Source organism: Eublepharis macularius, chromosome 2 (assembly GCF_028583425.1).
Source record: "Eublepharis macularius isolate TG4126 chromosome 2, MPM_Emac_v1.0, whole genome shotgun sequence".
Lineage (NCBI taxonomy): Eukaryota > Metazoa > Chordata > Lepidosauria > Squamata > Eublepharidae > Eublepharis > Eublepharis macularius.
Window position 1 is genome coordinate 132,700,188 of NC_072791.1, and position 26,666 is coordinate 132,726,853.

Below are 26,666 nucleotides of genomic sequence, written 5' to 3' on the forward strand. Positions count from 1 at the left end.
ACATGGCTCTGGTGCTGTGTGCCGCCATGTAACTAGTAAGTCCCATGTAGGGCGGGTCCTGGGCCTGGGAAGGTTGACAGCCATTGGCCTATGGCACTCTACCTAATTCCATCATTTTCAATGCCAGGACACCATAAATGGCAGGCTTCAGTAATTCAAGTAGAACCACTGTTGGAAAATCTGCCACTTAAACCAATGAATGTGCTTCAGGCATGTTTAAAATGCCAGATAGTAGATTTCAAGCGGATCGTTTTAAAGAGCCTTTCTTTCTTCTCCCCTGCATGGGATACATTTGTGAACACTTGCAGTTGGAAGAGACGTTAAAGAAGAACTTGGGGGATTTAGGTTCCTCAAACTGAAGTGGCCAGTTCTCAAAAAGACCAGTTCTAGAGCACTCTCTAATTCCCCAAGGATGCAAATCAGTGCAGTTACTAAGGGTTTTCCCACTGTCCTTCCTTAAAGGGCATCTATTCCTTATTACACCAAGTAGAGAGGAAAACAAACTGCATATGAATCTCTAGTTTCTTTGCTTATATGTTTGAATTTATCAGCTTATCCAGGTATTATGTAGGCATAAAAGTTTACTGTTTTAGAGAGGTTTTAGCATAAAGGAGAATATAAAACATATAGATATCTGGAGGGTTGCCAAATGTTCCCTAATTTAAAGGACATCTTATTTTAGAGGACTGTCAATGCTATTACATATAGCAACTGCATGGAACTGAGAATACCATCATGCAGTTATCCAGTGTCTGCTGTGATACACTCACTTGCAGCATCCCAGTTCCCTCCCTGGAAGCAACAGTTCGGTGTGTGCATGTCCTTGGGCATGTAGGACTACATCTTCTGTTTCAGAGTGGGGGAGGGAGCATTGTGCTGCTGCTGGTGGAAAGTCCCAAGGTTCATTTACTTCTGCGAAGGATTGCTAAAGAAGGGACCATTTGATTGGGAAACCCTAACTTATTTAACAGTTGGGAAGAACATAATACTTATCTGCATATAGAAAGATCCAGTTATGCAAATTCCAGATATAAGATTGTGTTGCTGTCTGCTTCTTTAGGATAAGTTACATGCAAAAAGGATACCAGGTCCTTTGGATATGAATCAGAAAAGTGAAAATCCTTGGAGAGATTTATTTCTATGGGCAGTACTTCAAAACCGGCACAAGATGGCATACTACTTCTGGGCTATGGTATGCTTCAAGCTACAGGGTGTAGCTATTTCAAACACATTTTTAGAGGGTGCTTTTTGTGTTTAACACCACAGGCCACAAAAAGGAAGGCAGGAGACACAGACTGTTGCTTGAAGAAAGCACTACAACTTCTTGCTTTTCTCTTGTCCCCTGTGAAACTAGGTACTGCTTACGGACATTTGGGACTGCAGAAACAAAAATCTTATAGAAAAACAGAAAGAGAAACAGAACAAGTTCTTAATTTTGAAAGCATTCTTTTAGAGTCCCTCTTGTCTTGACTAAAGGTGGGGAAGGTCAGCCTATGATTGCCAAGCAGGAAATCATCTGGCATTTTGGTTTCCCCACAACTAAGAACAAGAACCAAAGTTGTCACGTTTCCTATTATAGATGAGGCATATGGTGTGCCTTCTGCATTAAGGTTCTTGACTGGGGAAAGGGGGTTGGCTAACCATCATCACACTGATTGTGTCTTTCTATCCATGTGAGCAGCAGCTGAGAGAAATGCCAACTCACCTTTTAGCTAAAAATTGCAGGCAATCATGTTAATCCGTTAGAAACACCCCCCCTCCCAAGAACATTGCAATACTTACTCCCTAATTTATAATTGTTGCAACCTAATGAGAGAAATTACAGTATTATGTCTGAGTTCATCTCAGATCTGAAGCTTAAACTGAACCTGGGACCTTCTTGCAAAGCACAAGCTGTGCCATTGAACTAGGGTCTCTTCCCATAGTTCTGAAGTTTTCTTTCTTACTGCTTATGTATTTGAAGACATTGACTGATGATTACTTTCATATATTTTTCCCAGGGGCAGGAAGGTGTTGCTGCAGCCCTGGCAGCTTGTAAAATTCTCCGAGAGATGTCTCATCTGGAGACAGAGGCAGAAGTAGTCCGAAGAATGAAAGAAGCAAAATATGAGCAGCTTGCTGTTGGTAAGTGTATACAGTATGAAAATTTTAAAACCTTGTGGAGTAAAGCAACAGCCCAAATCCATCACCTGTCTTGTACAGGTGAAGCAGTGGAACCAATGGGAACATGTCGCATATCAGTTAACGCTCCATCTGGCCTATCCGCCATTATTCCCCTGTAACATGAAATCATCAGAAGTGTTAGGGTGTGTGTGAGGAGGAATCCTCTTTAAAGAGGAATTGCCTTGGTCTAAGGCCATCCCTGATAAAATAGTACCCTGCCCTTTTCTATAACCAGACAGCAAACAATTCCAATAACACTGCAAAACAAAGTTAGACCTAAAACAAACCAAATCCTAATCATACCATAAACCAGATTAAATCTGTTGTAAAACAGAAAATCAGCCCCCAAAAGGTAATTTGAGGAAAGAAGCATTAGTTTTTTTGATTGTTAAAAGGAAGGTGTTCAGACGGTATTCTATGGACAACCTATTCCCTTTCATTCCCAATCATAATATGATTTCCCCCTGCTCTTCCCTGTCCCAACTCTCAAACTGAAACATCTAAAATGATACCCTGATAGTAAAAGCTGATGCTTTGCTAAGACATTCAGGGCTTTACAACTCTGCCACTAGTGGGCAGATCTGCAAATATGCACCAGATCTGGGTATCAGGAATGCCATAAATATTTGCCATCCCTGATATCCGAGTCAGATTCTTTATTCCAATTCAGTAAAATTAGAGAATCCCTATGGGAGAAAATATCCCAGGGGACTAGGGGGCATTTTTCAAGCAAACTCCACCAAATTTGCAAATTTCTTTGTCCACTAAAGACCCCCAAGTTTCTGGAAGATTGGGCCCTGGGGTCCAGTTCTATGGGCCCCTGAATTCCATTGTTTCCTATGGGGGAAATATTTCCAAGGCTTTCCAGGCAAAGAAACAGTAGGCAAAGGGGCAATGCAAGCTGAACCAGCAAAGCCCAACAGAACCAAAATGAAGCACGGGTATCCCCTAACGACCAAACTAAAGCAACACCAAACCAGAGAATCATGTCAAACCACCGAATCCCACCAAAACCAAAGTGAAGCAAGGGACACTGTTGCAAGCCCCAAAACGGTGTCACTTGCAGAATCCAAGCAGAACCCAGGGCCAATGGAAGAACACCTCAGAACAGAATCAAGCACTGACATCGTGGGTGGAGATCCAGTGAGTGTTAACATTGCTGATCAGGTGATGATCCAGCGTGCTTGTGAGGACCTGGTTCTGGCGCAGTTGGTGAGTTGCTTCACGCTGTGCAAAAAGTGATGCGTGATGCAGTGGCATCTCATGATGAGACACTGGAACTCTCAAGTTGACACATCCTGTCCAGGTTCCTCAGAAGAACCCAGACACAGAGTGCCCTTCACCATGATGTGAAGGTTGTGGGCCGCACGGTAAATGTGATTGAGGCTCACTTGCTCTGCTGTGCTTGAATGTTGGTGCCACCATCAGTCATCATGTTCCTGCCTATCCACTCGAGTAATTGCCCCTTGATGGCAGCTGCAGTGTTGTCCACCATGGGCAGCTCATCGAGAACCTTGGCATGGAGCAAAGCCTTGCAGCAGCTGACTCCTGCCTCAGGAACCTGTGGGGGCAGCGCTTCTGCAGCCAGCTCAGCGAAGATGACCTTGTAAGCCCTCTTGCTGTCGCCATCCAAGCCGGAGTCCAGGCTGGTGGAAGGTGGCTACGCTGGGGCAGGCCTCTTCCATGCAGGTGGAGGGAGAGCTGAAGTCCTCCCTTTGCTCTCTACCCTGCTACTCTTTGCCTTTGCCTTTCCCCCAGGCCCCCACTATACTCTCTTCTCACTCATTCCCCCCCCACTAATAGTGTTACTTTTGGTGTGAACCTAGCTGTACACTGCCCTCACTAACACAGCACACTAACCCACAAAAACTTACCAATCCCCCCAAAACACCTAGCCAAAAATCAGATTTTTTTAAAAGCAACTGACTAGTACCTACTCTGAAAGCTTAATAACTGTTGCGGCTCTAACCTGGAGATGGAAAAATCTTTTTTTAAAAGCCTCATTTAGGTAGGTGTTATTAACTAACTACACACTACCAATCAGCTTTGTTCTACTTGGGAATCAAACAACAGCCGTTTCCACATGCTGTTAAAGCGATGGGCTACTTACTGAATGCTGGCATTTTTTCCCACAGATTCCAGACACCTCCAATTTCAAAGCGGAAGCAGGCAGTTTGGCTTTCGTGTGTTCAGCATTTTACCTGGCACAGGAGTGTGGGAAATCCCGTTCTCACAAAAGACGCTGAACAAACGAAAGTGAAACGGCCTGCTTCCACTTTGAAATTGGAGGTGTCTGGAATCTGTGAAAAAAACCCGCCAGCATTCTGTAAGTAGCCCGTCGCTTTAACAGCATGTGGAAACAGCCAACTTCCTGAAAACCCAGACTACAAGTCAGCCTTTGGCAGTACAAACACTTCTTCTCTAAAACACATGGCCAAGAGTCCAAGAACAAGGTGACTGAGCAGCAGCCTACTTAAAGTTTTTTTTTTTACTATGGGTGCCCTATTTATCTGTTTGAAAAGAAAACACCTGAGCCCTTTTTATGCCGACACAAGCTTCTTAAGGGGAAAATTCTGTTGGTCCCTAAGCTGAATTTTTTAAAAGTTTTTTTTAGGAAGTTCTACAGCACCCAACTTATGTTAAAAACCTTGTGAAAAGTTTATTTACAAGTACTCAGAAAGTCCAACAGGAGAGCACCCCAAAAGTCCACTAGAGGCAGAATAACACACCTACAGGCAAAAAGCAATTCCCTGCCACAAGAAGCAACAAGTAAATTAGAAAGCAACTTCTTAAGCAATCCCCCCCCAAGAAGCAACAAGTAAATTATAACAGCAAGTAATTGCTTAAGCAACAAAGTCTTAAAAACACTAGCAAGCAGCAAAGCAAGCAACTCTTTAAACTAACTGGCGAAAGCTCTCTCTCCCCCCACCAGAACAGCAAGTGACTCTTAACAGCAAAACTAAAAGACCCCCTCAAAATACAGCAAAAGCTGTTATTAAACTTTGCCTAAAGAAAACCTTGCTCCTTCCCTGTTATCCTGCCACCTCCCTACTCAAGGCCAGTCAGTCTCCGTCTCCGCCCCCAGCAGGAAAAAACAATCTATTAGTATCTAGCCTTCTGATGTGATCTAGTTTAAATCCATATAGCTGGATTATGCTGTTTAGGCACACTTGGCTATATATCCTTTATATGAGTACTTAATTGCATACCCTATCTGCCACTCTTTTGCTTTCTCTTCAAACAAATCCTTCTTCTCCTTTAAGGAACCTTTGTGTTCTGTTTAGCATTAGGGAGATATTTGATCAACTACAGGTTTTATACTAGCTACAGCCAGAACCACTATCTGGCATGCTACAGAAGATGCAGAGAAGAGGCCTTAATAAGAGAGCTTACAACATCTCCCTGCCCACCTGCCCCCATCATCCAGCCAGATAAAGAGTTCTGGAGAGCTCAGAAGCTTGTATACTGTTTTGTGTTGCTTTGGTGGGTCTTAAAAAAGGTATTACATGGATTATGTTTCTGGATTTTGCATTTAATGCATTATGTAGGATAATCACTTTGAATGGCCTTGCTTTGCTGCCTTGGGAGGAATGGGGCAGCGTTAGTTCACATTTGGGGACTTTCCCATTTTTTCATGTATACGATGCAGAAGCCACCCATATGTTCTCTTCTACTTCAGCTTAGTCATTGTTCTTTCTTCTGTATTCTTTCACAAAAGAGAAAACCCTCCTACTAGGTCTGTGTTTTTTCCTGCTGTTATGCAGGTTGGAATGCAGATATGTTGAGAACTTCCTCCTTTAGGTAAAGGAAGAAATAAAAAAGTGTGTGAATGTGGTAGTTTCTTCAAGGCAGCCAGGTATATTTCAGATTTAGCAATGACACTGAAGATCAACAGCTCGGATTAAAATTTTCTATAGTTTTTAATTTCAAACTCCTCCTCCCAAATATTACTGCATGGAATACAGGTACAAAAAGAATAATTGTTTACATTTTGTGTGTGTGTGCATTCTTCCTCCTCCAAATGACAAGACTTTCAAAGGCAGCTTTTCAGGGTTAGTTAGCTACCTAGTGAAAACAGAAAATATAGAGGGCTTGCTCTGGTATGACTGTGATAGATTTACTTTTAACAAGTAAGATTTGAGCTACTGTAGGAGCAGAACTAGTCCTAAAACAGTCCTCCAAGAGCTACAGAGTATGCTTGCATCCCACTAGGGCTGTTTTCTGCCCCAACTAAAAAAAAACAAATCTTGCATCTCTTCCTCCTCTCTCAGAACAAATTTAAAATCCGCTTCAGCTTCTACCCAAACCTCTCAGAGACATTTCTCTTTTCATGTGACCTCCCTAGCTATCTGAATACCTATTGTTTAGCATTGTTTGTTCATGGCCAACCTAAAGGAAATTCTGAATAGCAGGACATCATCTCATACAAGTTATTACTGGATTTCTGTGTTGACCTTTCTTCTAAGAAGGCTTCTCATGCTGTTTGTTTCAGTAAACACCATCAGTTGTTTACTGCCTTCTTCCCATGTGCTGGGCTTAATGTAGATGATATAAGCATCACAGGAACATTTCTTCTTTCTTACGATATATTTGTTTGTTTATAAGGTTTGCCATGTGTTTTAGCATGTTGAATTAAGTAGCTTGACACCTCAGGAATCCACCTTACAATTTTGTGATGATTTCATTTATCTTTTTTGGTCTGTGGCAATAAAAGAGAAGGCATGTCCCCATGATGCCTGCATATATTAGAACAAGCCTTATTTGCTTATTTGCATACTAACTTCATTTATACCCCACCTGCCCAATAGGAACCCAAAGTGGCTTTCAGCATTCTCCATGTTATCTTCATAACAGCCTTGTGAGGTAGGCTAGGCCAAGAGTTTGTGATTGAAACAAATTCACCTAGCAAGCTTCTATGGCAGAAAATATACAAGATCCTATTCTGTTTATCTTCCAGGCTATTTAGAACTAAATCAGTAACATATGCTAACCAGATGTTAAAATCCATTATGAACAGTCATTTGAACAGAGAAAAACCACTATCCCTTTGCCCCCTCCTTTACACTTAAGAGGGCTGGTTTTTCAAAATTTGAATCTAATTGAACATAACTCTCCTATTCTTCACATTTCATACCTCTTCTAGAACCCAGGTGGTGTAGTGGTTGGAGTATCAGATTAGGACTGGGAAGAGTATGGTTCAAATCTCTATTCAGCCATGACGTTCATTGAGTGATCTTGGGCTAGTCTCTCTCAGTCTAAGTTACCTCATAGGGTTGTTATAGGAATAAAATGGAGAGGTGGAGAATAATGCATGTCCTCTCCAGACCCTGAAGGAAGGGCAAGATAAAACTGCGATAGATTCTTTCTGTATATATAACTTGCCTACAGCAAACCCACAGAAAAACCTTTTGAAAACTTTGTACCTCTTAACTGTTACCATTATTTTTAGGGGTATGAAGATTTGTGTGCCTGTTTAGCATTAATTTAAAATAAACACACACTGTTAAGCTTGTTCTCAAAATACATCTTACAAATAATGATGGAAGGAGGAAATGTGTATTTGCACTTCATGCGCAAAGTGGCGAATGGAGAGATACCACAAAGGAGGAAGCAAGTAATGCAGCGGAGAAGCATCTTGGTGGAGTCATACATTAGAAAAGCTGCTCTCGGCTTCAGCGTCGCTACCATATATTTTTCATGGCAAGTCTTAAATTCATAAGGGTTCCCCTCCAGTACAAACATTAGAAACAAATATTTGGAAAAGGGCAAATTTTTCTGGGGAAGCTAGATCTCTCACATGAAACATTTTATTTAAGGGAAATGGAAAAAGTGGGAGATGCAAATATGTTTTCAGAGGAGCAGCCTCCTACTTCTGACCCTGTGTGTTGCTTGTGCAACACTAATGATCTCTTGCTGTTGTTGTGCAGTAACCTGAGGTAGCAGACTAAATTATCACTGCAGATTGTTGGTGGAGGATTACACTTGAGAAAGCTCCCTGATCTTAAAAGCTCCCTGTAAATGGAAAACTGGCATAGTGAGCAAAGAGGAGTAGGAGTAGAATCTGCTGTCAATCTATTTGCAGAGTTTTTAACCTGTGATTTTGAAAATGTGATTTCCTGCCTGTACTATAAATTGGGGGAGGGGGGCAGTCCCTATATGGTTTGGGGCCAACATATCTGAAGGACTACTGACTCCCTTATGAACATACCCGAGCACTAAGGTCATCTTCTGAAGCTCTGCTTCAGACATCTCCACTTTCTGAGATTAAATAAGTGATGATCCAGGAGAGGGTCTTCTCATGGCACCAGTGCTCTGTAGCCCACTCCCCAGGGAGCTTTGCCTGTCCTCTTGTGTTGCCATCTTCTGCTAGCCAGTGAAGACCTTTTTGTTTGTTTGTTTGGCATTCTCTCAGTGATCCCTCCTTTGTGCCTAATGTTTTAAATGTTTTAATTGTTGGTTGTTGTGGGTTTTCCGGGCTGTATTGCCGTGGTCTTGGCATTGTAGTTCCTGACGTTTCGCCAGCAGCTGTGGCTGGCATCTTCAGAGGTGTAGCACCAAAAGACAGAGATCTCTCAGTGTCACAGTGTGGAAAAGGTGTAGGTCATTTGTATCTACTCAGGAGGGGTGGGGTTGAGCTGAGTCATCCTGTAAGAGTTTCCCAGGGTGTGGAATGCTAATGGCAGGAGGCTTCACTGTGTCCTGAGGAGGTTCTTTTGCATATGGATTGGTACTTGATGTGCTAATCTTCTCTGCAGGGCTATTGTCGGGGATAGAATGTTTTGTTAGCCTGGTGTTTTTCAGAACTGGAAACCATGCTCTGTTCATTCTTAAGGTTTCTTCTTTCCTGTTGAAGTTTTGCTTATGCTTGTGAATTTCAATGGCTTCCCTGTGCAGTCTGACAAAGTAGTTGGAAGTGTTGTCCAGTATTTTGGTGTCCTGGAATAAGATACTGTGCACTGTTTGCGTTAGGCTATGTTCAGCCACTGCTGATTTTTCAGGTTGTCCAAGTCTGCAGTGTCTTTCATGTTCTTTTATTCTTGTCTGGATGCTACGCTTTGTGGTCCCGATGTAAACTTGTCCACAGCTGCAGGGTATACGGTATACTCCTGCAGAGGTGAGGGGGTCTCTACCGTCTTTTGCTGATCGTAGCATCTGTTGTATTTTTCGGGTGGGTCTGAATACTGCTTGAAGGTTATGCTTTTTCATAAGCTTTCCCATCTGATCAGTAATTCCTTTGATATATGGCAAAAACACTTTTCCTGTAGGAGACTGTTTTTCCTTGGTTGTTTGATTCATCCTGGGTTTGATTGCTCTTTAGATTTCATTTCTGGAGTAGACATTTGCCTGAAGTGCGTGGTTTAGATGATTAATTTCCTCATTGAGAAAGTGCGGCTCACATATCCGTCTTGCACGATCCATTAATGTTTTCATTATGCCTCTTTTCTGTCAGGGGTGGTGATTGGAGTTTTTGTGTAAGTACCGATCAGTGTGAGTTGGTTTCCTGTAGACCTTGTGACCTAACTGAAAGTTTGCTTTGCGAATGACCAAGGTATCCAGGAATGGGAGTTTTCCCTCGATTTCTTTCTCCATTGTGAATTGTATGTTCAGGTGGATGTTGTTGAGATGATTCAAAAACCCCATCAATTCTTCCTCCCCATGGCTCCAAATGATAAATGTATCATCCACAAACCGGAACCATACACTAGGCTTGTGGGGTGCTGATTCTAGAGCTGTTTTTTCAAAATGTTCCATGTAGAAGTTTGCTATAACTGGGCTGAGTGGGCTCCCCATGGCCACCCCATCCATCTGTTCATAGAATCTGTTGTCCCATTGGAAGTAACTGGTTGTCAGACAATGGTGGAATAAGGCTGTTACATCCTTTGGGAAAATCTGATTAATAAGTGCAATAGTGTCTTTTACTGAAACCTTGGTAAACAGGGATACAACATCAAAACTGACAAGTATATCTTGTGGATTGAGTTTCAGAGAACTGATTTTGTTGATGAAATCTGCTGAATCTTTGATGTAAGACGAGGTTTTCCCGATGTGGTCCTGCAGGAGATCTGCCAGATGTTTAGCTAATTCATATGTCGGTGAACCAATGGCACTCACAATGGGTCGGAGTGGGACTGAATCCTTATGTATTTTGGGGAGTCCATATAGTCTAGGTGGCTGTGCTTCAGTCTTGCATAGTTTTCTGTGCGTGTCGGGATGTAGTGAGGAATTCTTGATCAGAGCATTTGTTAGCCTGGTGATTTTGCAAGTGGGATCTCGTTTTAGTTTTTTGTAGGTGGAGGGGTCCAGGAGTTCCTTAATCTTCTTTTTGTATTCCTCTGTTTTCATGATCACTGTAGCATTGCCTTTATCAGCTGGTAGAATGATGATGTCTGGATCTGCATTGAGGGTCTTGATGGCATTTCTCTCCTTGCGTGTTATATTGCTGGTGGGAAGCTTTGCCTTTCGTAGAATCCTGGCTGTTTCTCCTCTTATTTCCTCAGCTTCCTCTTCAGGTAGATGACAAATGGCAGCTTCTACATTTGCAATGATGTCTTCCACAGGAATTCTGGTGGGGGTGACTGCAAAGTTTCCTCCCTTTGCCAAGATGGAGGTTTCTTCTGGTGAGAGTTGACGGTCTGTCAGATTGATGACAATGCGTGCATTGTCGAGCATTGGGCTAGTCTGTCTTTTTTCCTGTAGTTTGCTAAACTTCTGCTTCTGTCTGGATGTGTGGTTGGTAAAAACTTGTTCCATCTTCCTGTAGGTGAGATTATCGATCTTGTCCCAATCCTGACTTCTCATTTTATGGCTGGTGTTGATATGCAAGCAAAATAGCTCCTTGTCTGTGGCAGCAAGTTCTCTGTGGGTAGTGTGGATTCTCTCACGTAAGAGGGCCTGTTCTAGACGGTCATAAATGCGGTTCGCCTGTGTGGTTTTGAAGATTCTTTTAGTTGTGAGAAAAGATGGAATGGTTCTTGTGTCCCTGCAGCGTAGGAGAAAGGTTAAAGAACAGAGTAGATGTGCTTTCTTGTTCCGAAGTGTTTCCAATCTCCGGGTCTGTTGGAATGTTTCCTCCCCGTAGAGGTGTTCAATGTATTGTCGAATGTTCAATGAGGAAATTAATCATCTAAACCACGCACTTCAGGCAAATGGCTACTCCAGAAATGAAATCCGAAGAGCAATCAAACCCAGGATGAATCAAACAACCAAGGAAAAACAGTCTCCTACAGGAAAAGTGTTTTTGCCATATATCAGATGGGAAAGCTTATGAAAAAGCATAACCTTCAAGCAGTATTCAGACCCACCCAAAAAATACAACAGATGCTACGATCAGCAAAAGACGGTAGAGACCCCCTCACCTCTGCAGGAGTATACCGTATACCCTGCAGCTGTGGACAAGTTTACATCGGGACCACAAAGCGTAGCATCCAGACAAGAATAAAAGAACATGAAAGACACTGCAGACTTGGACAACCTGAAAAATCAGCAATGGCTGAACATAGCCTAACGCAAACAGGGCACAGTATCTTATTCCAGGACACCAAAATACTGGACAACACTTCCAACTACTTTGTCAGACTGCACAGGGAAGCCATTGAAATTCACAAGCATAAGCAAAACTTCAACAGGAAAGAAGAAACCTTAAGAATGAACAGAGCATGGTTTCCAGTTCTGAAAAACATCAGGCTAACAAAACATTCTATCCCCGACAATAGCCCTGCAGAGAAGATTAGCACATCAAGTACCAATCCATATGCAAAAGAACCTCCTCAGGACACAGTGAAGCCTCCCGCCATTAGCATTCCACACCCTGGGAAACTCTTACAGGATGACTCAGCTCAACCCCACCCCTCCTGAGTAGATACAAATGACCTACACCTTTTCCACACTGTGACACTGAGAGATCTCTGTCTTTTGGTGCTACACCTCTGAAGATGCCAGCCACAGCTGCTGGCGAAACGTCAGGAACTACAATGCCAAGACCACGACAATACAGCCCGGAAAACCCACAACAACCATCGTTCTCCGGCCGTGAAAGCCTTCGACAATACGTTTTAATTGTTGTTTTTATATCTTTGTATCTTTTCTAGCTCTGGTATTAATTCCTTTAATGTTGTTGTTTTGGTTGGTTTCAATCATTTTAAAATATGATTTTATTATGTATGTTTTAATTTGTTAGCCACCTTGGTGGCCCTTATGTGGGTAGAAAGGTGGGCTATAAATGTTGTTAAATACAGATAAATACTTTTTCAGAGTTTTGCCGTCTTAAGAAAGAAGACACTAGTGGTGACCCAAGATTTACATAAAAGGCTATAAATGGATTCTCCCATTGTGTCTGAATAAACAACTCCAAATACATATAATTTATTAAACTTATTTTGTTAATCTCATTTAGTTTCCCACATGCACATTCTGTTTCCTTGCATTTGGTCATCTGTTTATTTCCTTTGGCAGAGCTATTCAGTGAATGCTACCACAACAGTGAAGACAGAGCATTTGCTTTGCTGGTGAGGAGAAACTGGTTCTGGAGCAAAACCACTTGTCTCCATTTAGCCACAGAAGCAGATACCAAGTCTTTCTTTGCACATGATGGGGTGCAGGTGAGCAAATGAAGCCACAAGTTAAGGTCGCTGCATTATATTTTCAGAGTACAAGGTATAAATTAACCACTGCAGAAACTTCAGTGGAGAGGTTTCCTAGAAACATTTTAAATACATAATCTGGAATTCTGGTTTATGACATGATATAAATATATTCTCTTATGAAATTGTCCACCTAATTATATTCATGCTATTATGATAGGGGTGGGTGGGTTTTTTTTAACCTATGATGTTTGGGAATAAGAAGCAAATGATATCCCATTGAGATTATTTTCTGGCTATAGGGTTAACACTCAGCGGAATAGTATAATAAACACCAATAATATCATGCTTTAATGTCAGCATAGGTGACAGAGTCCCTTGGGCACATTTCCTTTTTGTATTGGGCAATGAAAACAAAGGAGAGATGACAGCGTCATTGTATTAAGGAAGCCCATACTTACAAGCTCAAATAGCTGGTGAACTACTGAATGTCTGCTTCTGTTTTTCTGGCTGTTACACATGGGATCACATAACAGGTTCCTTATATGGCTCTAATCCTTTTTCCTATTATTAAGTTCCTAGCATAGAAAACCTGCTTTTTGATGATATTTCTCCTTATGTCAACTTTGCATCCTCTGAATTCAGGCTTTTCTGACAAAAATCTGGTGGGGAGATATGTCAACATCAACCCCTATCCTGAAGCTAATTTGTGGATTTTGGTGTCCTTTTCTGATATATACTAATTTGATATCATTCAGGTATGTTATATACAGTTATTCTGTATTTAGAGACTCAAAGAAGAAAAGATGTTACAAGTGATTACAAATATTGTAGAGGTGGTAAAATGTGTTACTCAGATCACTATAAAAGAAAATAAAAAAGTTTATTTTGTAAAAGTCTAGCCCCTTAAGCCAAGCTAATATTGTCATTCTTTCTCCTAGCAGAAGCTTATGCTTTTTAAGAACTTCATGAGATGCAGAAATTCCATTGGTGAATATTTGCTGGCGTAGAGGTGCAACTGGAGGGAAGTTGCACCGGTTGCATGGGCGAAACATGAACTAGTGCAACTTCTACACAGTCGCTGTTTTAGATGCAGGGTCTTTGCCTGAAAAAATGACTGAAATCTAATACCAAATGTTTTAGGAACATAATTATACAATGCAAAGGGGGAAAAGATGGATATTTTCTGTTTCTGTTATTCTATTGGTAACTATTTTTCTCTCCTAACAGCAAACTACATGACAAACCAGCCATTATCTCATTTGTTTGTGTAGTATGACACAACAATGTCCATCACGGTTCTTTCTTTTAAATATTTGATTTCAATCTGACAAATGACTTAAACAACAGTAGTTGGATGAACCAAAAATGAATCTGGACTAGTTTATCTAAAGTTTTAACTGGATCATGGATGAGATTTCCCACATTTGTGTAAAAATAAACATTAGTCTTTTGGCACTTTGATGTAATAACATTTTATTCCAGTTTTTACGAACTAAAACCCAGACAGAAGAGCAAGATTTGGTCCCAGTAGCATCTTAAAGACCAACAGATGGCATCTGAATGCCTCTAGTCCCCCAAATTTTATGCTGGAGTATGTTTTTAGAATACAAGACTCCAGTTTATTTTTCTGCAACAAACATTCTTTGCCCTCTGGAATTATCACTGGGATTGTATAGGCCCTGAGTCCCAATGAGAAAGATGGACTATAAATAACTTGAATAAATAAATAGGCTCAGATGACTTTTCTTTCACTGCCAGTAAATTTATAGGATTTTCAATAAAGCAATTTTGTGTAATAATTTTTGCAGCAGTCAGTTTATGAATATATATGCAGTTAATAACTGTAAATAAAATATTCAGTTTATAAATATAAATATAAAATATAACCAACTGACTTACTGGAATTATCTCCATAACTGGAGAAATTTGGGTAATGTTGTCATTTTGTTAAATTCTATATATTATTTATTTTAAATTATTGCCCCCCCATTTTTTCATCCCTTTTAGTTTTGTATATAGACCTCTAGTGGCATCCTTTGGCACCTTTTAGTACTTTTACAGTGTAATTCTAAGAATTGGCTTAGACTGGAGTAACTCTTTTTAGGACTATGCTGTTAATCTCTCATTTCTATAAATTATTTTGGGATTATCGCTTTTTTTGTAGAATTTTTATTTAAAAAGAAAAATGTAACAATAGAAAGTGCATAGAAAAGAAAATTATACAAACACTACATTTGAAGTTAAATTGAGACTTATCCAAATTTATATAAACACTACATTTGGAATTAGTTTGAGACTTATACAAGCATTGCATTTAAAATTACATTAAACTAATAGAAAAATACATTCAAAATTTGTCATAACTAAACTTAATTATGTAATGGCTCTCCTTCCCCCCTCCTTGGTTACTTATACTTGTACAAACTATATCGTCAACTTTTAGTTAGTCATTTACCTGTGTTTTATCTTTTTATACTAAGTTGCCTTAATTAATGTTAATTTTTGCTTAGGTAATCAAAGAAATCCTTCCATTTCCCCCAAAATTCAGCTTTTGGCCTATTATGTACATAGGGATTATCTCTTTGACATGACGGCAGCCCAATATGCTTCCTTAGCTTGGCTAATATGTTACTCTCACCTCAGTAAGGAAAATCAGACCTCAACTCAGCACTGAAAAACTACCTTATAGTATTGTTTAATAACTCTGTTTCTTTGCAGTGAGGAAACCCAATCAATGGAAAAGCCAGAATCATTTAAAGAGCTTGACAGCTTGGATACAGAAAAGACATTGCTTTTTCACAAGGAAGTAGAGAGGTAGGACCACAGGCCCAAAATTTGATGAATTTGGGGGCTTTAAAACAGAGTAACAAAAGGAGATATTTCTTGGGAATTAATAGTCACAGGGAGAAATGATAGTGGGAAGAGCAGCTGCGTGATCTGGAATGGTCTTTAATTCTTATGTAGTGTCTATTAGGGATCTGCAAAACAAAACTTCTGAGCTGAAGATATACACAGAATTCTCTGTTTCATATCATTACGTTGTTCGGAATGGTAACACAAAATCCAAGAAGCTTGGAATAACAAAGCCCTCTCTGAAAAAAATCAGTTCTTTTCATGATCCAATGCTTACCAGCCATGCAGTACGAGCATATTTTTTCCCCTTTGATTATATTGATTTTCTGGAAATGGTGTCTCTCCCTTCCAGTCAAATCCTTGCAGAGGATAAACAAAAGAGCACTCCCATCCAATCTACTGATTTCCTGGGCAATGACATATCTCTCTTCCAATCAGACCCTTGCAAGGAAGAAGCAGAGAGCACTCCCAGCTAATCCCAAGCTGCAGAGAGCTTTCAATCTCCTCCCTGCTCCACTCCTTTGTGCATTGCAGAGTTTTCTTTCCCTCTGGCAGCAGAAAGCTTGGACTTGTTTGAGGGCCCGTAGATTCAAACTCTTTGTCCAACTTGCTTGAAATGTGAAGGTTCTTCGGTGGAAAGACAGAAGAAGCACCCCTGCAATTTTGGTGATGTGGTTGAAAAACAACAACTCCAGCCCCCCCCCTGAAAACTCCCTCTTAGGCAATAATGGACATACAGTTACAATGGCTGGTGTGGGCTTGTTCAGGGGCCTGTTAAATTTAAACCCTTTGTCCAATTTGCTTGAAACTTAAGGGTTCTTTGAAGGAAAGACAAAAGACATTGTGCTGCAATTATGGGGATATTTGGTTGAAAAATAATGATTCCACATCCCGCTCCCCCCCAAAAGTCTTTTATAGAGAATAATGGAAAAGCTGCCTGTCTCAAAAACTGCCTTGTTGTTAAATAGACCACAACAAGGAAGCAGGGCAAATAGATAGTTCTCAGCAGGAAGGTAAAAGTTTTTTTTATTGGCAGTCAGTCACTGTAAGAGTTGAAAAATGAAATGAATGCAGATGTTGGGGCAGGGTGCATTTATGCCTATGCCCAGTTTGAAACTTCTGCTAGGCTGCTGCCATTTTAGAAATCAATAGATGTGTGGCTGTGCAGAGAGAGACTTACTATGGGGCTCTGTAAAATCAACCCCTTTTGTTCAATCTGCTTGAAATTTAAGAAGTCTTTAGATTAGAGGGAGGACTGTGCTCTATGCAAACTTTGTGCCGTTATCTTTATAAACAGCTTCCCCAGATAGCTGAATAGATTTCCCATTGAAAATAATGGTCCCAAAGAAAAACAACACAGATTTGACTCCAGAATGGATATCCTACCCGGAAATAAGCAATCATGGTATACATTTTCCCTTGAAGTCCAGATCAGAAATTATAACAAAAATGTTCTCAGTGCACATCCCTAGTGTCTAGTAGTAAGTTCACAGCTTTTATTATAAAGGTTATGGAATATGAATTTTAAAGATTGGGCAACTTTAGCTGGAATCCACTTAATACAGCTAGTTATTTTTTCACAGTTAATTCCACACTGAGGTCAAGGATAGATCTAGCAGTCCGCAGCATCTTTTATTGACACAAAGAAAAGTGTTTAATTGTGGGAATGACATTAAATAGTTGAGAGTTAGGGCATTTTCAGCTTAAATAATGTGGGGAATGGGGATATCATAACCCTTCCTTGATTAAAGAAGTTTTAAAATTAACCACAATTTTGGGATCTGCATGGCATGTGGTGACTTCTTATGGCAAAAGAATATGATTGCAGCATAGATATAAAAGTAGGTGTTGTCTGAAGGAGGTGCTAGAAGTAAGTTTGCTTTAGGTTGCAGCCCAAGAGCAAAACCCTGTTCTCTTTAGTTTTGCCAGAAGCATGAACAGAACTCACTGAGGTGGCAACCAAATCCTTCTGATAACGAATTTAAAGTGTAACCTCTACAAATGCCCAAAGCAAATATTCTTGTAACAGCAATGAGCCTCCGCCAAGGATCTTAAAGTTTAATCAAGACTGTCAGCAAAAATGGTTTTTACATTAAAAAAAATAGGTTAAAATTCAACCTTTGGGTCCCCTAATAACGTAGCAGAAAGAATTGGCTGTGTAGGCAAGCCTGCTTGCACAATTGCCACAGGGGAAAAGGAAGAAGATAGGCATCAGTAACTCACTAACAATGTTGTTTCCTCTTTCCTTAAATATTGGAGAGCTTGGAGGGGGGACTTTTCCTTTAGATTGTAATTCTGTTTTTGCAGAAATATGTTTACAACAATTGCATAGATTTTTTTTTGGAAATTTATAAGTAGCCCAGTCAGTGCTCTCTTCAAGACAAATTAAGGGCAGAGTTGATAAATGTGACATGACTAGCAGTTGCTCATGATGTCAGGAAAGCTAACATTTCCAAGCACCCTGGGACTCAAATCATTTGGAAACATGGGGGGTGGGGAGGGAGGAGCTTCAGCCTTCCTTTCCATAGTATTTTCCTGAGCTGAAATGTCCAACTGGGGCTGTTTGCCCCACTGGAAGACATGTGCTAAAGTCAGTACACACAGAACTCCACACTGGGGCAAACGGACTTTCTGCAGACATTTCAGTTTGGGAAAATGATGTGGAAGGGAAGGCCGAAGCCCTTTCTCCCCCTGCACTGTGCTTCCGAATCCATTAGGGTACTTGGAAACCCCAACATTACATGTGATTGTATGCTGCGTCAGAGATCCCTAACCCAACTTCTGTCACACTTATCGTCTAATTTGGCTCTAGTAAAATTTGGCTGAATCCACACATACCCGCATAGTGCTAAACTGTTGGAATGCCAGCGTCTTCCTGGTGTGATGATGTCAGAAATGTGTGGATTCAGCCTTGATTGTGTGAGGGCACAAAAAACTTTTGAGCTTCAGTGCTAAACACAAGTAAATTCCACTGATGACAATAGAAGTAATTTCCAAGTAAAAATGCTTAAAATTGGGCTCCTGAGCTCCATTCCTAGCATTCATTCTGAATAGTTCTTATTTTGGTTAAAAGACTACTACTTTGGGTCCCCGTTGCAATGAGAGGTAGAGTATAAATGACGTAAGTAAATAAATAAAAATGTATGTTATTTCAACATCAGTTTAATTTCCTCCTAGTAAATCACATCTATACCCATTTCTTAGGGAAGCTAGAAGGTGTCATTCATATGTATAAAGGGTTTTTTAATGCATTGAGACAGCATGATCTCATACCTCTAGCTTTGCTGACTTTGAGGTGGTGGTGGTGGAATATTTTAAATAAAGAAACTCTCCTGTCCTCCTCTAGGAATCCTGCAGTGAAATTATAATTGCATGTTTATGGTATTAGTTTGTTGCTATAGTAATGGCTGGGATTATGACAAAAGCTAAATGTTATAATGACTTCATTGCAGTCAAGCAGAGGGTCATGCTGACTCAGAGGAAAAGGCCTTTTTATAACAAATGTATTAATTAGTATGAGTGCCAAGGGAAATGAAAACTATATAAGGAGTCAAACGTTTATGGGGTAGATGGCATATATTTGAAAGCTTCCCTTGTGTGCATATTTCTCAATGAAGAATACACCACTTGGAGTCCAAAATTTCAAAATAAAGTCTTGGCTCACATGGGAAATTTCTACTAACAGAACACTTTCTATCAGTAGAACTGACTTTTTTTGCTTCTCCCTTCATGCTGTAGGCCAAAATGCTTCCTGAACCACAGCAAGCATGAGACTCACCCTCCCCCAGAACAGCATTTATTCAGAATTAGCCTGCATACCCCCATTAGTAGAAATAAAAAGAAGCAAACCATAGCGTTCACTCATGGTTAACCAAAAGATTATTGGGAAGCTCTTGCATGGTAGAACAGCCACTTTGACCCCTGAGCACTATCCTGGCCCTCTGAGGTGTTTGAGGATTAAAACCATTGACAGTCCAAGTCTCTGCCTTGTACGTGCCATCTACCTGGTTTTTCCTAGCCCTCAGAAGGGCTTTCGCTCCTTCTCTCTTGTACCCACAGTACTACCACTTGGCCTTTGTAGGAATTGCCCACAGGGAGGGCCAAGACTCCCCACTCCCCTGTTGCCATAGACTGCCAAGAAGGACACCTGTGCATGTTTGCCACTCTGAGGCCCTGCCTTATGCTCAGTTTCCTGTACACAGCACCTGGTTACTGCAGGGATTGCATGCTGCACTTGTGCACCACTGAGGGATTAGCAACTTGCCAATGGATCACCCCTTTTCTGTAGTGACCGTTTTATATAGTCTATCTGGTACAGAGAACAGCTACCAGCATTTAAGATTTTTTTTTAAAAAAAACATTATTTTAAAAAAGAGAAAAATGTTCATACTCTTACTTTTAACCACAGCAACAGATTTGAGCAAGGGCTCCCCAAAGAAATGTGTACAGACGTAATTCCTCTGTCCCTCATTCTGTACATGCCTAGTTAAATCTTATCCTCAAGTGGCTCTCTAACTTAGAACGTTCCAGCTTACTGAGAAATCCAGGACCTTGCAGTCCTGGTTCAGCGTGCCTGCCTCCAGTCTCCACATGGCCAATGGCTGCCTGCAAGGAGCCAGGTGTCTGAGCTCCTTCAGCCTCCAGACGAAGTCAGCAAACAGACCGTTCTTTCTCTGCCAGGAGATTTTATCATCTTCCTTTGCTCACACACTGGGCAGATCAAAGGGGCAGGTCAGAGACGCTTTTCCTGAAAGTTCCAGGAAGAATCCTTTCTGGCATTTTGGTCCTCCACATCTCTGTGTGCCTCACCCCCACACCCAGAAGGGGCAGCTTTCAGCAGAAAATCTTAATTGGCCACCTCTTTCTCTTTTGCCAGGTGGGGCATCTGGGTGCAGCTTAGAAAGATTTAGCATCCCCTCCCCCATCCTGCCTGTTCTCAGCTAAAAGACACTTTTTAAACTATGAGTGAAGACTTTGATATAATCCAATCTGACATATAAAAAGCATTTGTCTACACCATGCTTCACAGATCCTCCAAAATCTATGCAAGGTCAGAATCTTCTTCACATTCGCAGGGAACCCATTCTATACCGCAGGTGCAGCCACCAAGAAAACTCAAGCAACCACAGTTCTACTAGTTTGTGTGGAGGAATTACTGGTAATTCCTGACATACGGATAGAGGTGGCCCTGTAGCTATGAGGGTGCCAGGTGGTGAAGGGCTTTGAAGGTTAACATCAGCACCCTAAATTGAGCAGGGAAACAACTTGGCAGTCAGTGTAACAATCTTGAGATGATATGTTCAGAATGCTCAGAGAAGCTTACAACATTGTTCTGTCCTTCTCCATTTTATTATCACAATGACAACTGTGTGAGATCAGTTAGGCTGAGAGTGACTAGCCCGGGATCACCCAGCAAGCGTTCATGGCAGAGTGGGGAATTGAACATGGATTGCCCAGATCCTAAACCAATGCTGTAACAACTTTACCTCACTGGCTTTTGATCCTGTGGGTAACATGCTCTCACCCCTCATATAATATGTGTAGTTATTGAAGAATTTGGGGGAAATATTACCTTTATGGGCAGAAATTAGGTTTTATTTGAAGGCATTCTTCTAGTCAGTCTCTGCTGTAAACATCCTCTCTGTTAAGAGGAAGGCCAACAAAACAATATTTCTTTTCTGTCTTGTTTACAGGGGAGATACCAAATTAGAAACACAGAATACTTCGGAAAATGTAGCATATGCAACATTTGTATTTACTCGATGGAAAAAATTCTGGACTGCTCCTGTCACAGTATTTATGGGGAATGTTATAATGTACTTTGCCTTCCTCTTTCTATTTTCCTATGTCCTCTTGGTGGATTTTAAACCACCCCCACCTAAAGGTCCATCCATCCATGAGGTTATACTTTACTTTTGGGTTTTTACATTGGTCTTGGAAGAAATCCGGCAGGTCAGTAGTACTTTATATTTTTAAGCAGCTCTGTTTTAAATCGAACAGATTAGTTTTGTGATTGGACAGGCTTTTTGAAATAGCATACTTCTGTCTGTCTTTCATATGGTTTTGTGCTGTTCCTTGGCATGTAACTGCAATTCCACAGCAGCTCTGCCAGCAACCAATCTTACAATGGCTGTGTTAGTGGTTCCATCTATTCAGCTTCCATCTATTCAGACAATCTGTTTCCCCATTTTGAAAGTATGACAGTTAATCTTTCTCAGGGCCAATGCACACAACAACCCTGCTTATGACAACCACTGTTCTAACCTTTCTGTAGCAGTTCAGCAGATGTAGAGAATAACTCATCTGATTCTCTCACCATGATTTGCATGCCGTGGTTGTGTCTCCAAAAGCCTCCTCAGTGTGTACTGAAAGGTGAAACATGCAAAACTGAATTTCCCCTTGTAGTAAACTGGTCTGATCAGAACCTTTGCCGTGATGAGAAAGCTGTCATGGACAGAATTAAAATGAAAAAATGTCATGAACAAATAAGCATAAGAAGACCCAGAATAAAAGAAAACTAGGAATAAATATTTTAAAAGTTGTTCAGCTCAGCAAAAGTAATCTCCAATGATCAAACAGTGGTTGATTGCCTAAAGTTATCTAAAATATTCAAATTATAAAAAGGGGGAGCTGAATACTGCTCTTTCCCACCACTGCCATGAGACATAGCTACAGAGGCTAGTTTCTTTGTGAGAAGAAAATATTGGAGTAGAGATTTATGAGGCACGTTCCAGTGAGTTACAGTATCTTACAGGTGAGTTGCAGGAGGAAGGAGGTATAACAGGGTCTGAGGAGCTCTGGAAAGTTTAATGGCAAATTTGGGCTTGCCTCCATGTAATGTGTGAAATGGCCAAAAAATGCAGCCTACTGTGAAATAATACTATATATTTGTAAATGTTAAAAAATAAAAATATATAAATTAGTTTAGTATTAACTGATGCAAGATTCCTGCATTTTGTATTGGAAAGTAGTATGGAGTTACTTTGCAAGGGGATCCCAAAAAGTACAGCAAGTTTATAAATTGGTTCCGGAAAGTATAGTAAATTTAGAAGTTCAAAGAGTTTGATAACCAGTGCCATAGACAAAAGCCTATTTCACTTGATAAAACACAATAACGTTGTTACAATACATTTATAATTTAAATTGCTTTTGCAACATATGTTAATGATTGTATAAATGTTTAGCGTAATAATATTGTTTGTTGTTCACTTAGAGTTTTTTCACCGATGAGGATATGAATTTGATGAAGAAGTTCAAATTATATGTAGAAGATAACTGGAACAAATGTGATATGGTTGCCATCTTCCTGTTTATCATTGGAGTCACCTGCAGGTTTGCAGATTTTAAGAGTTCTTTTTATGCAATGGCACCATTATAATAGGAAATGGTCTAGAAAGGCCAGGGAGGAAAGCCTTCCACAGTCAAAATGGACACTAAAAAGATCAACATCTCAAATGTATCAATCTTTGAAAAAATTAATAGGGATTATTTACCATTCATATGAAACAGAAACTGTAATGTTCCTGAACAAATTAACAGTGCAATCCTATGGAGAGTTACTCTAGTCTAAGCCCATTGACTTCAATGGGCTTAGACTGGAGTAACTCTCCATAGGATTGCACTGCTAATAAGTGTAAAACCATAGAACAAGATACACTCTATCTGTAACCTTATTACTACTAGATACAGCGGTAACCAATAGTACATTTCATTTTTACAAAGAACTAAATAAGTGGTGGATTATCAGAATACCAGTGCAATGGCAGATATTGTTTCCTTATGTAAATTTCATTTTAATATAAGATCCCTTAATCAAAGCTATAGGGCAGTTTAATTAATTTCTTGTTATTTTCTTGCTCCAGAATGTTGAATTCTACCTTTCAAGATGGACGAACAATACTAGCTATTGATTTTATGGTTTTCACTCTCAGACTGATTCATATTTTTGCCATTCATAAGCAGCTGGGCCCAAAGATTATCATTGTAGAGAGAATGGTAAGTACAAGATTTGTCAGAGAAACATGACAAAAAGGTGTTCATTGGATTCACATATTATTTTGAAAGCTTTGAAAATGCCTGATGCTACTTCTGCTGCAATGAATATCATTGTTGCCTGTTTGAAACCACATATACATGATTTATGCCCTGACTTGGATAGCCCAGGCAAGCCCAATCTTATCAGATCTTGGAAGCTAAGTAGGGTCAATCTTGGTTAGTAATTGGTTGAGAGACCTCTAATGAAGACCAGGGTTGCAGAACCAGGCAGACCACATCTGTAAGTCTCTTGCCATGAAAACCCCACCAGGGGTCACCATAAATCAGTTATGACTTGATGGCATTTTCTGCCACCACCATATATGTTTTATAGTATGATCCTAGGTGTAATTATTGCAGAAGAAACAGCAGTTTGTGCCACTGTGTCTGAAGGAGCAAATCAGAACTGAAATCGAGGGGACATTAGCTATAAAGGTGCCATCTATATGTTCCATGAATATCTTGTCAAAGTATATTTACCTTATTAGTTGGCCCATCTGAAAGAAGAAATAGCATGCCAATAATGCATTTATCTGCACTGTCAATCACTCACTACGTGCGATGAATTGACTCAATAAAGGAAGCCACAGCCTTCATTCTGCAAGACAGGGGCTAAGCTGTTAATGATAGGACAGCTTTGGAGTTCATTAATTCATAAACTGACAGCACATAACACACACACACACACACACACACAAATGTGCTTATAATTATAAATCCATGGAGAGTTTATGATGGCAAATTATATATCAATGGGCGCCACTAATATGTTTCAGTCTCAAATGTGTTATACGGAGCAGAAGTAATCGAAAAATAGACAGTTATGATCATGATTGAGCTATGGGGTATTAGATCATGCTTTCTTCTCTAGCACTTTGCGCATGATGTCTCCTCATATTCAGTCAATGTGCATTGATGGTGAGTCGGTATAAGTATGCTAGCCCTCTCCCACATGATCACCAGCTTGTGAATGTGTTGTAGAGGAGTCATCTCCTGTAACTGGAGACACTGCTTTCTGAATTATCATCATGGGGAGGGAGTGAATGCCACGCATAGGCATTGTGCTCTCAAGCGCACTTGTACCCACTCCCCCCCTCTACATGTGTGATATCCTTGCAATGTAGCCAGTCATCAGTGGGGGAGAAGTACAAGGTAGTTTCACTAGCTTAGTAGTACCAAGGGCTGTTGTTGAGCCTTGAAGTGAGTCTCAGCAGTGATAAAATGAGACATGGTGCGCTCTAGGGTTGTTATGCGGTGGGGAATTTCTTTTTCTGATATTTTTAGATATAGCCATTGAGTCCTCTTATTCTCTTTTACTCTTTTAAGAGCAGGATTTCTCTTTCATTTCTTTCCGAAGATAAGTCAAGGTGTCCTTTTGAAACTTCAGCCTTTGTAGTTGTTTTATGTTAGCCGCTCTGAGCCCATTTGTGGGGAGGGCAGGGTATAAATCGAATTAAATAAATAAATAAATAAATAAATAAATAAATAAATCATGTTACACAACTCAAGGTGGTGCTCCAGCCAGGGATGGCGCCAGGGTTTCTGGCGCCCGAGGCCGGGGGTGCGCGTGTGTGCACACGCGCGCACCCGAGCTGCGTGATGACATCACGTGTGGCGTCATCACACAGTGTGCACTGCAGCTGACCCCATTGGTGCAGCGGGTGGCTGGGACAGTGCGCGGGTGCCCTGCACCGCTCTGGATGCCTGCCGCACCTGGTCTGGGGCTGCTGCGCCCGGCTGGGGTGCATGTGGTGGCAGCGGCAGCAGGAGGGCTGGGAGGCTGCAGCAGCTGTGGCTTCCCATCCCACCTGCTTAGCTGCCAGTGCTGCCACCGCCAGTTCCACGGCACGCACCTCCGCCCCCAGCGCCCTCTCCAGCCCCCTGCGCTCAAGGCGGGGGCCTACCTACCTCAATGGGCGCACCGGCCCTGGCTCCAGCAGGAAGATAGGAAGCCTTGAGAAGACATTGCCTGCTTCTGAGCATCTACCTAGTGAAATTCTGAAATTTTGCAGCTCCTCCCTTCCTGACCCTCCTCTCTTTGAATTTCCCTTTGATCAAAAAGGAACTGATTAGAAATTGATTCCACATTCCTAAAAAGAGAAAAAGGATTGTTGGATTTCAGGGAGAAACTGGGTAAAGAGGAATTAAGAGAATTTCTCTTAACAACCCTAATGTGCTCTCCTACGGAAGCCTAGTTTCAGAAGGCCTAAGGCTGGGCTGTTTGTGCTGCATGAATAATGGCAGCAATTGGAAATTCACTTGCACAAATGGCATGAGGCTAAAATACTGTGTGCGGGCAACTTAGACTGTCATTGTTTCTCTGTTTAAGCTGATAGCTGTATGAGCAGTACCAGATGGACAGATATCCAGAGGAGTTAGCCATGTTACTGTGTAGTAGCAAAATAGTAAAGAGTCCAGTAGCACCTTTAAGACTAACCAACTTTGCTGTAGCATAAGTTTTCCAGAACCACAGTTCTCTTTGTTAGATAGACAGATAGACTCTCATTGTCAGGCTCTTTCCCTGCATAAGATACAGTTTCCCTAAAAGATAGGACTTCAAATGACTACTGTTTGGAAACCAGATGTGGCTACCCAATAATAAGTAAATGTGCCTTCTCAAAAAAAACCCTCTTCTTTATTATTATTTTGTTTCAGGATTGAGCCCTGGCACTGAAAACAAGTTTCTGGCAAAAGCTCTTGATCCTTGATATCTAGGCCACAAAATATTTCTTTCCACCAGATAGTGAAGCAAAATGGTTTTCCATTTTAACTATTAAGACTTGTTTCAGATCTTCTTCAAATAATAATTCTTCCACAAACATTTATTTGGGTCACCTCAAATCTATGGGCTATTCATTCACTACTTGTTAATCTCTACATCCCCTCCTTGCCGCTACTTTATGAAGCTCTCTTCTGTCTTCACTGTTTCTTCATCCACCTTATTTTATAAGCCCACACAACAAGGGCTATTTCACATATGCTTGGTTTCCACATAGTGCCTGAGAGCAATATTAAATACCAAGTGCCATGATC

General features: G+C 40.8%; 1 protein-coding gene across 1 annotated transcript in view; it reads left to right on the top strand.

Moving 5' to 3' along the window:
- Window positions 1-26,666, top strand: part of TRPM5 (transient receptor potential cation channel subfamily M member 5) — a 102,853-nt gene that overhangs the window by 62,184 nt on the left and 14,003 nt on the right. Inside the window, exons 11-18 of the mRNA XM_054970001.1 lie at window positions 1,061-1,192; window positions 2,001-2,124; window positions 12,616-12,761; window positions 13,389-13,501; window positions 15,465-15,560; window positions 21,293-21,551; window positions 22,813-22,931; window positions 23,462-23,594. Of these exons, the coding sequence (XP_054825976.1) occupies window positions 1,061-1,192; window positions 2,001-2,124; window positions 12,616-12,761; window positions 13,389-13,501; window positions 15,465-15,560; window positions 21,293-21,551; window positions 22,813-22,931; window positions 23,462-23,594 (1,122 nt within the window). The remainder of the gene's footprint in view (window positions 1-1,060; window positions 1,193-2,000; window positions 2,125-12,615; window positions 12,762-13,388; window positions 13,502-15,464; window positions 15,561-21,292; window positions 21,552-22,812; window positions 22,932-23,461; window positions 23,595-26,666) is intronic.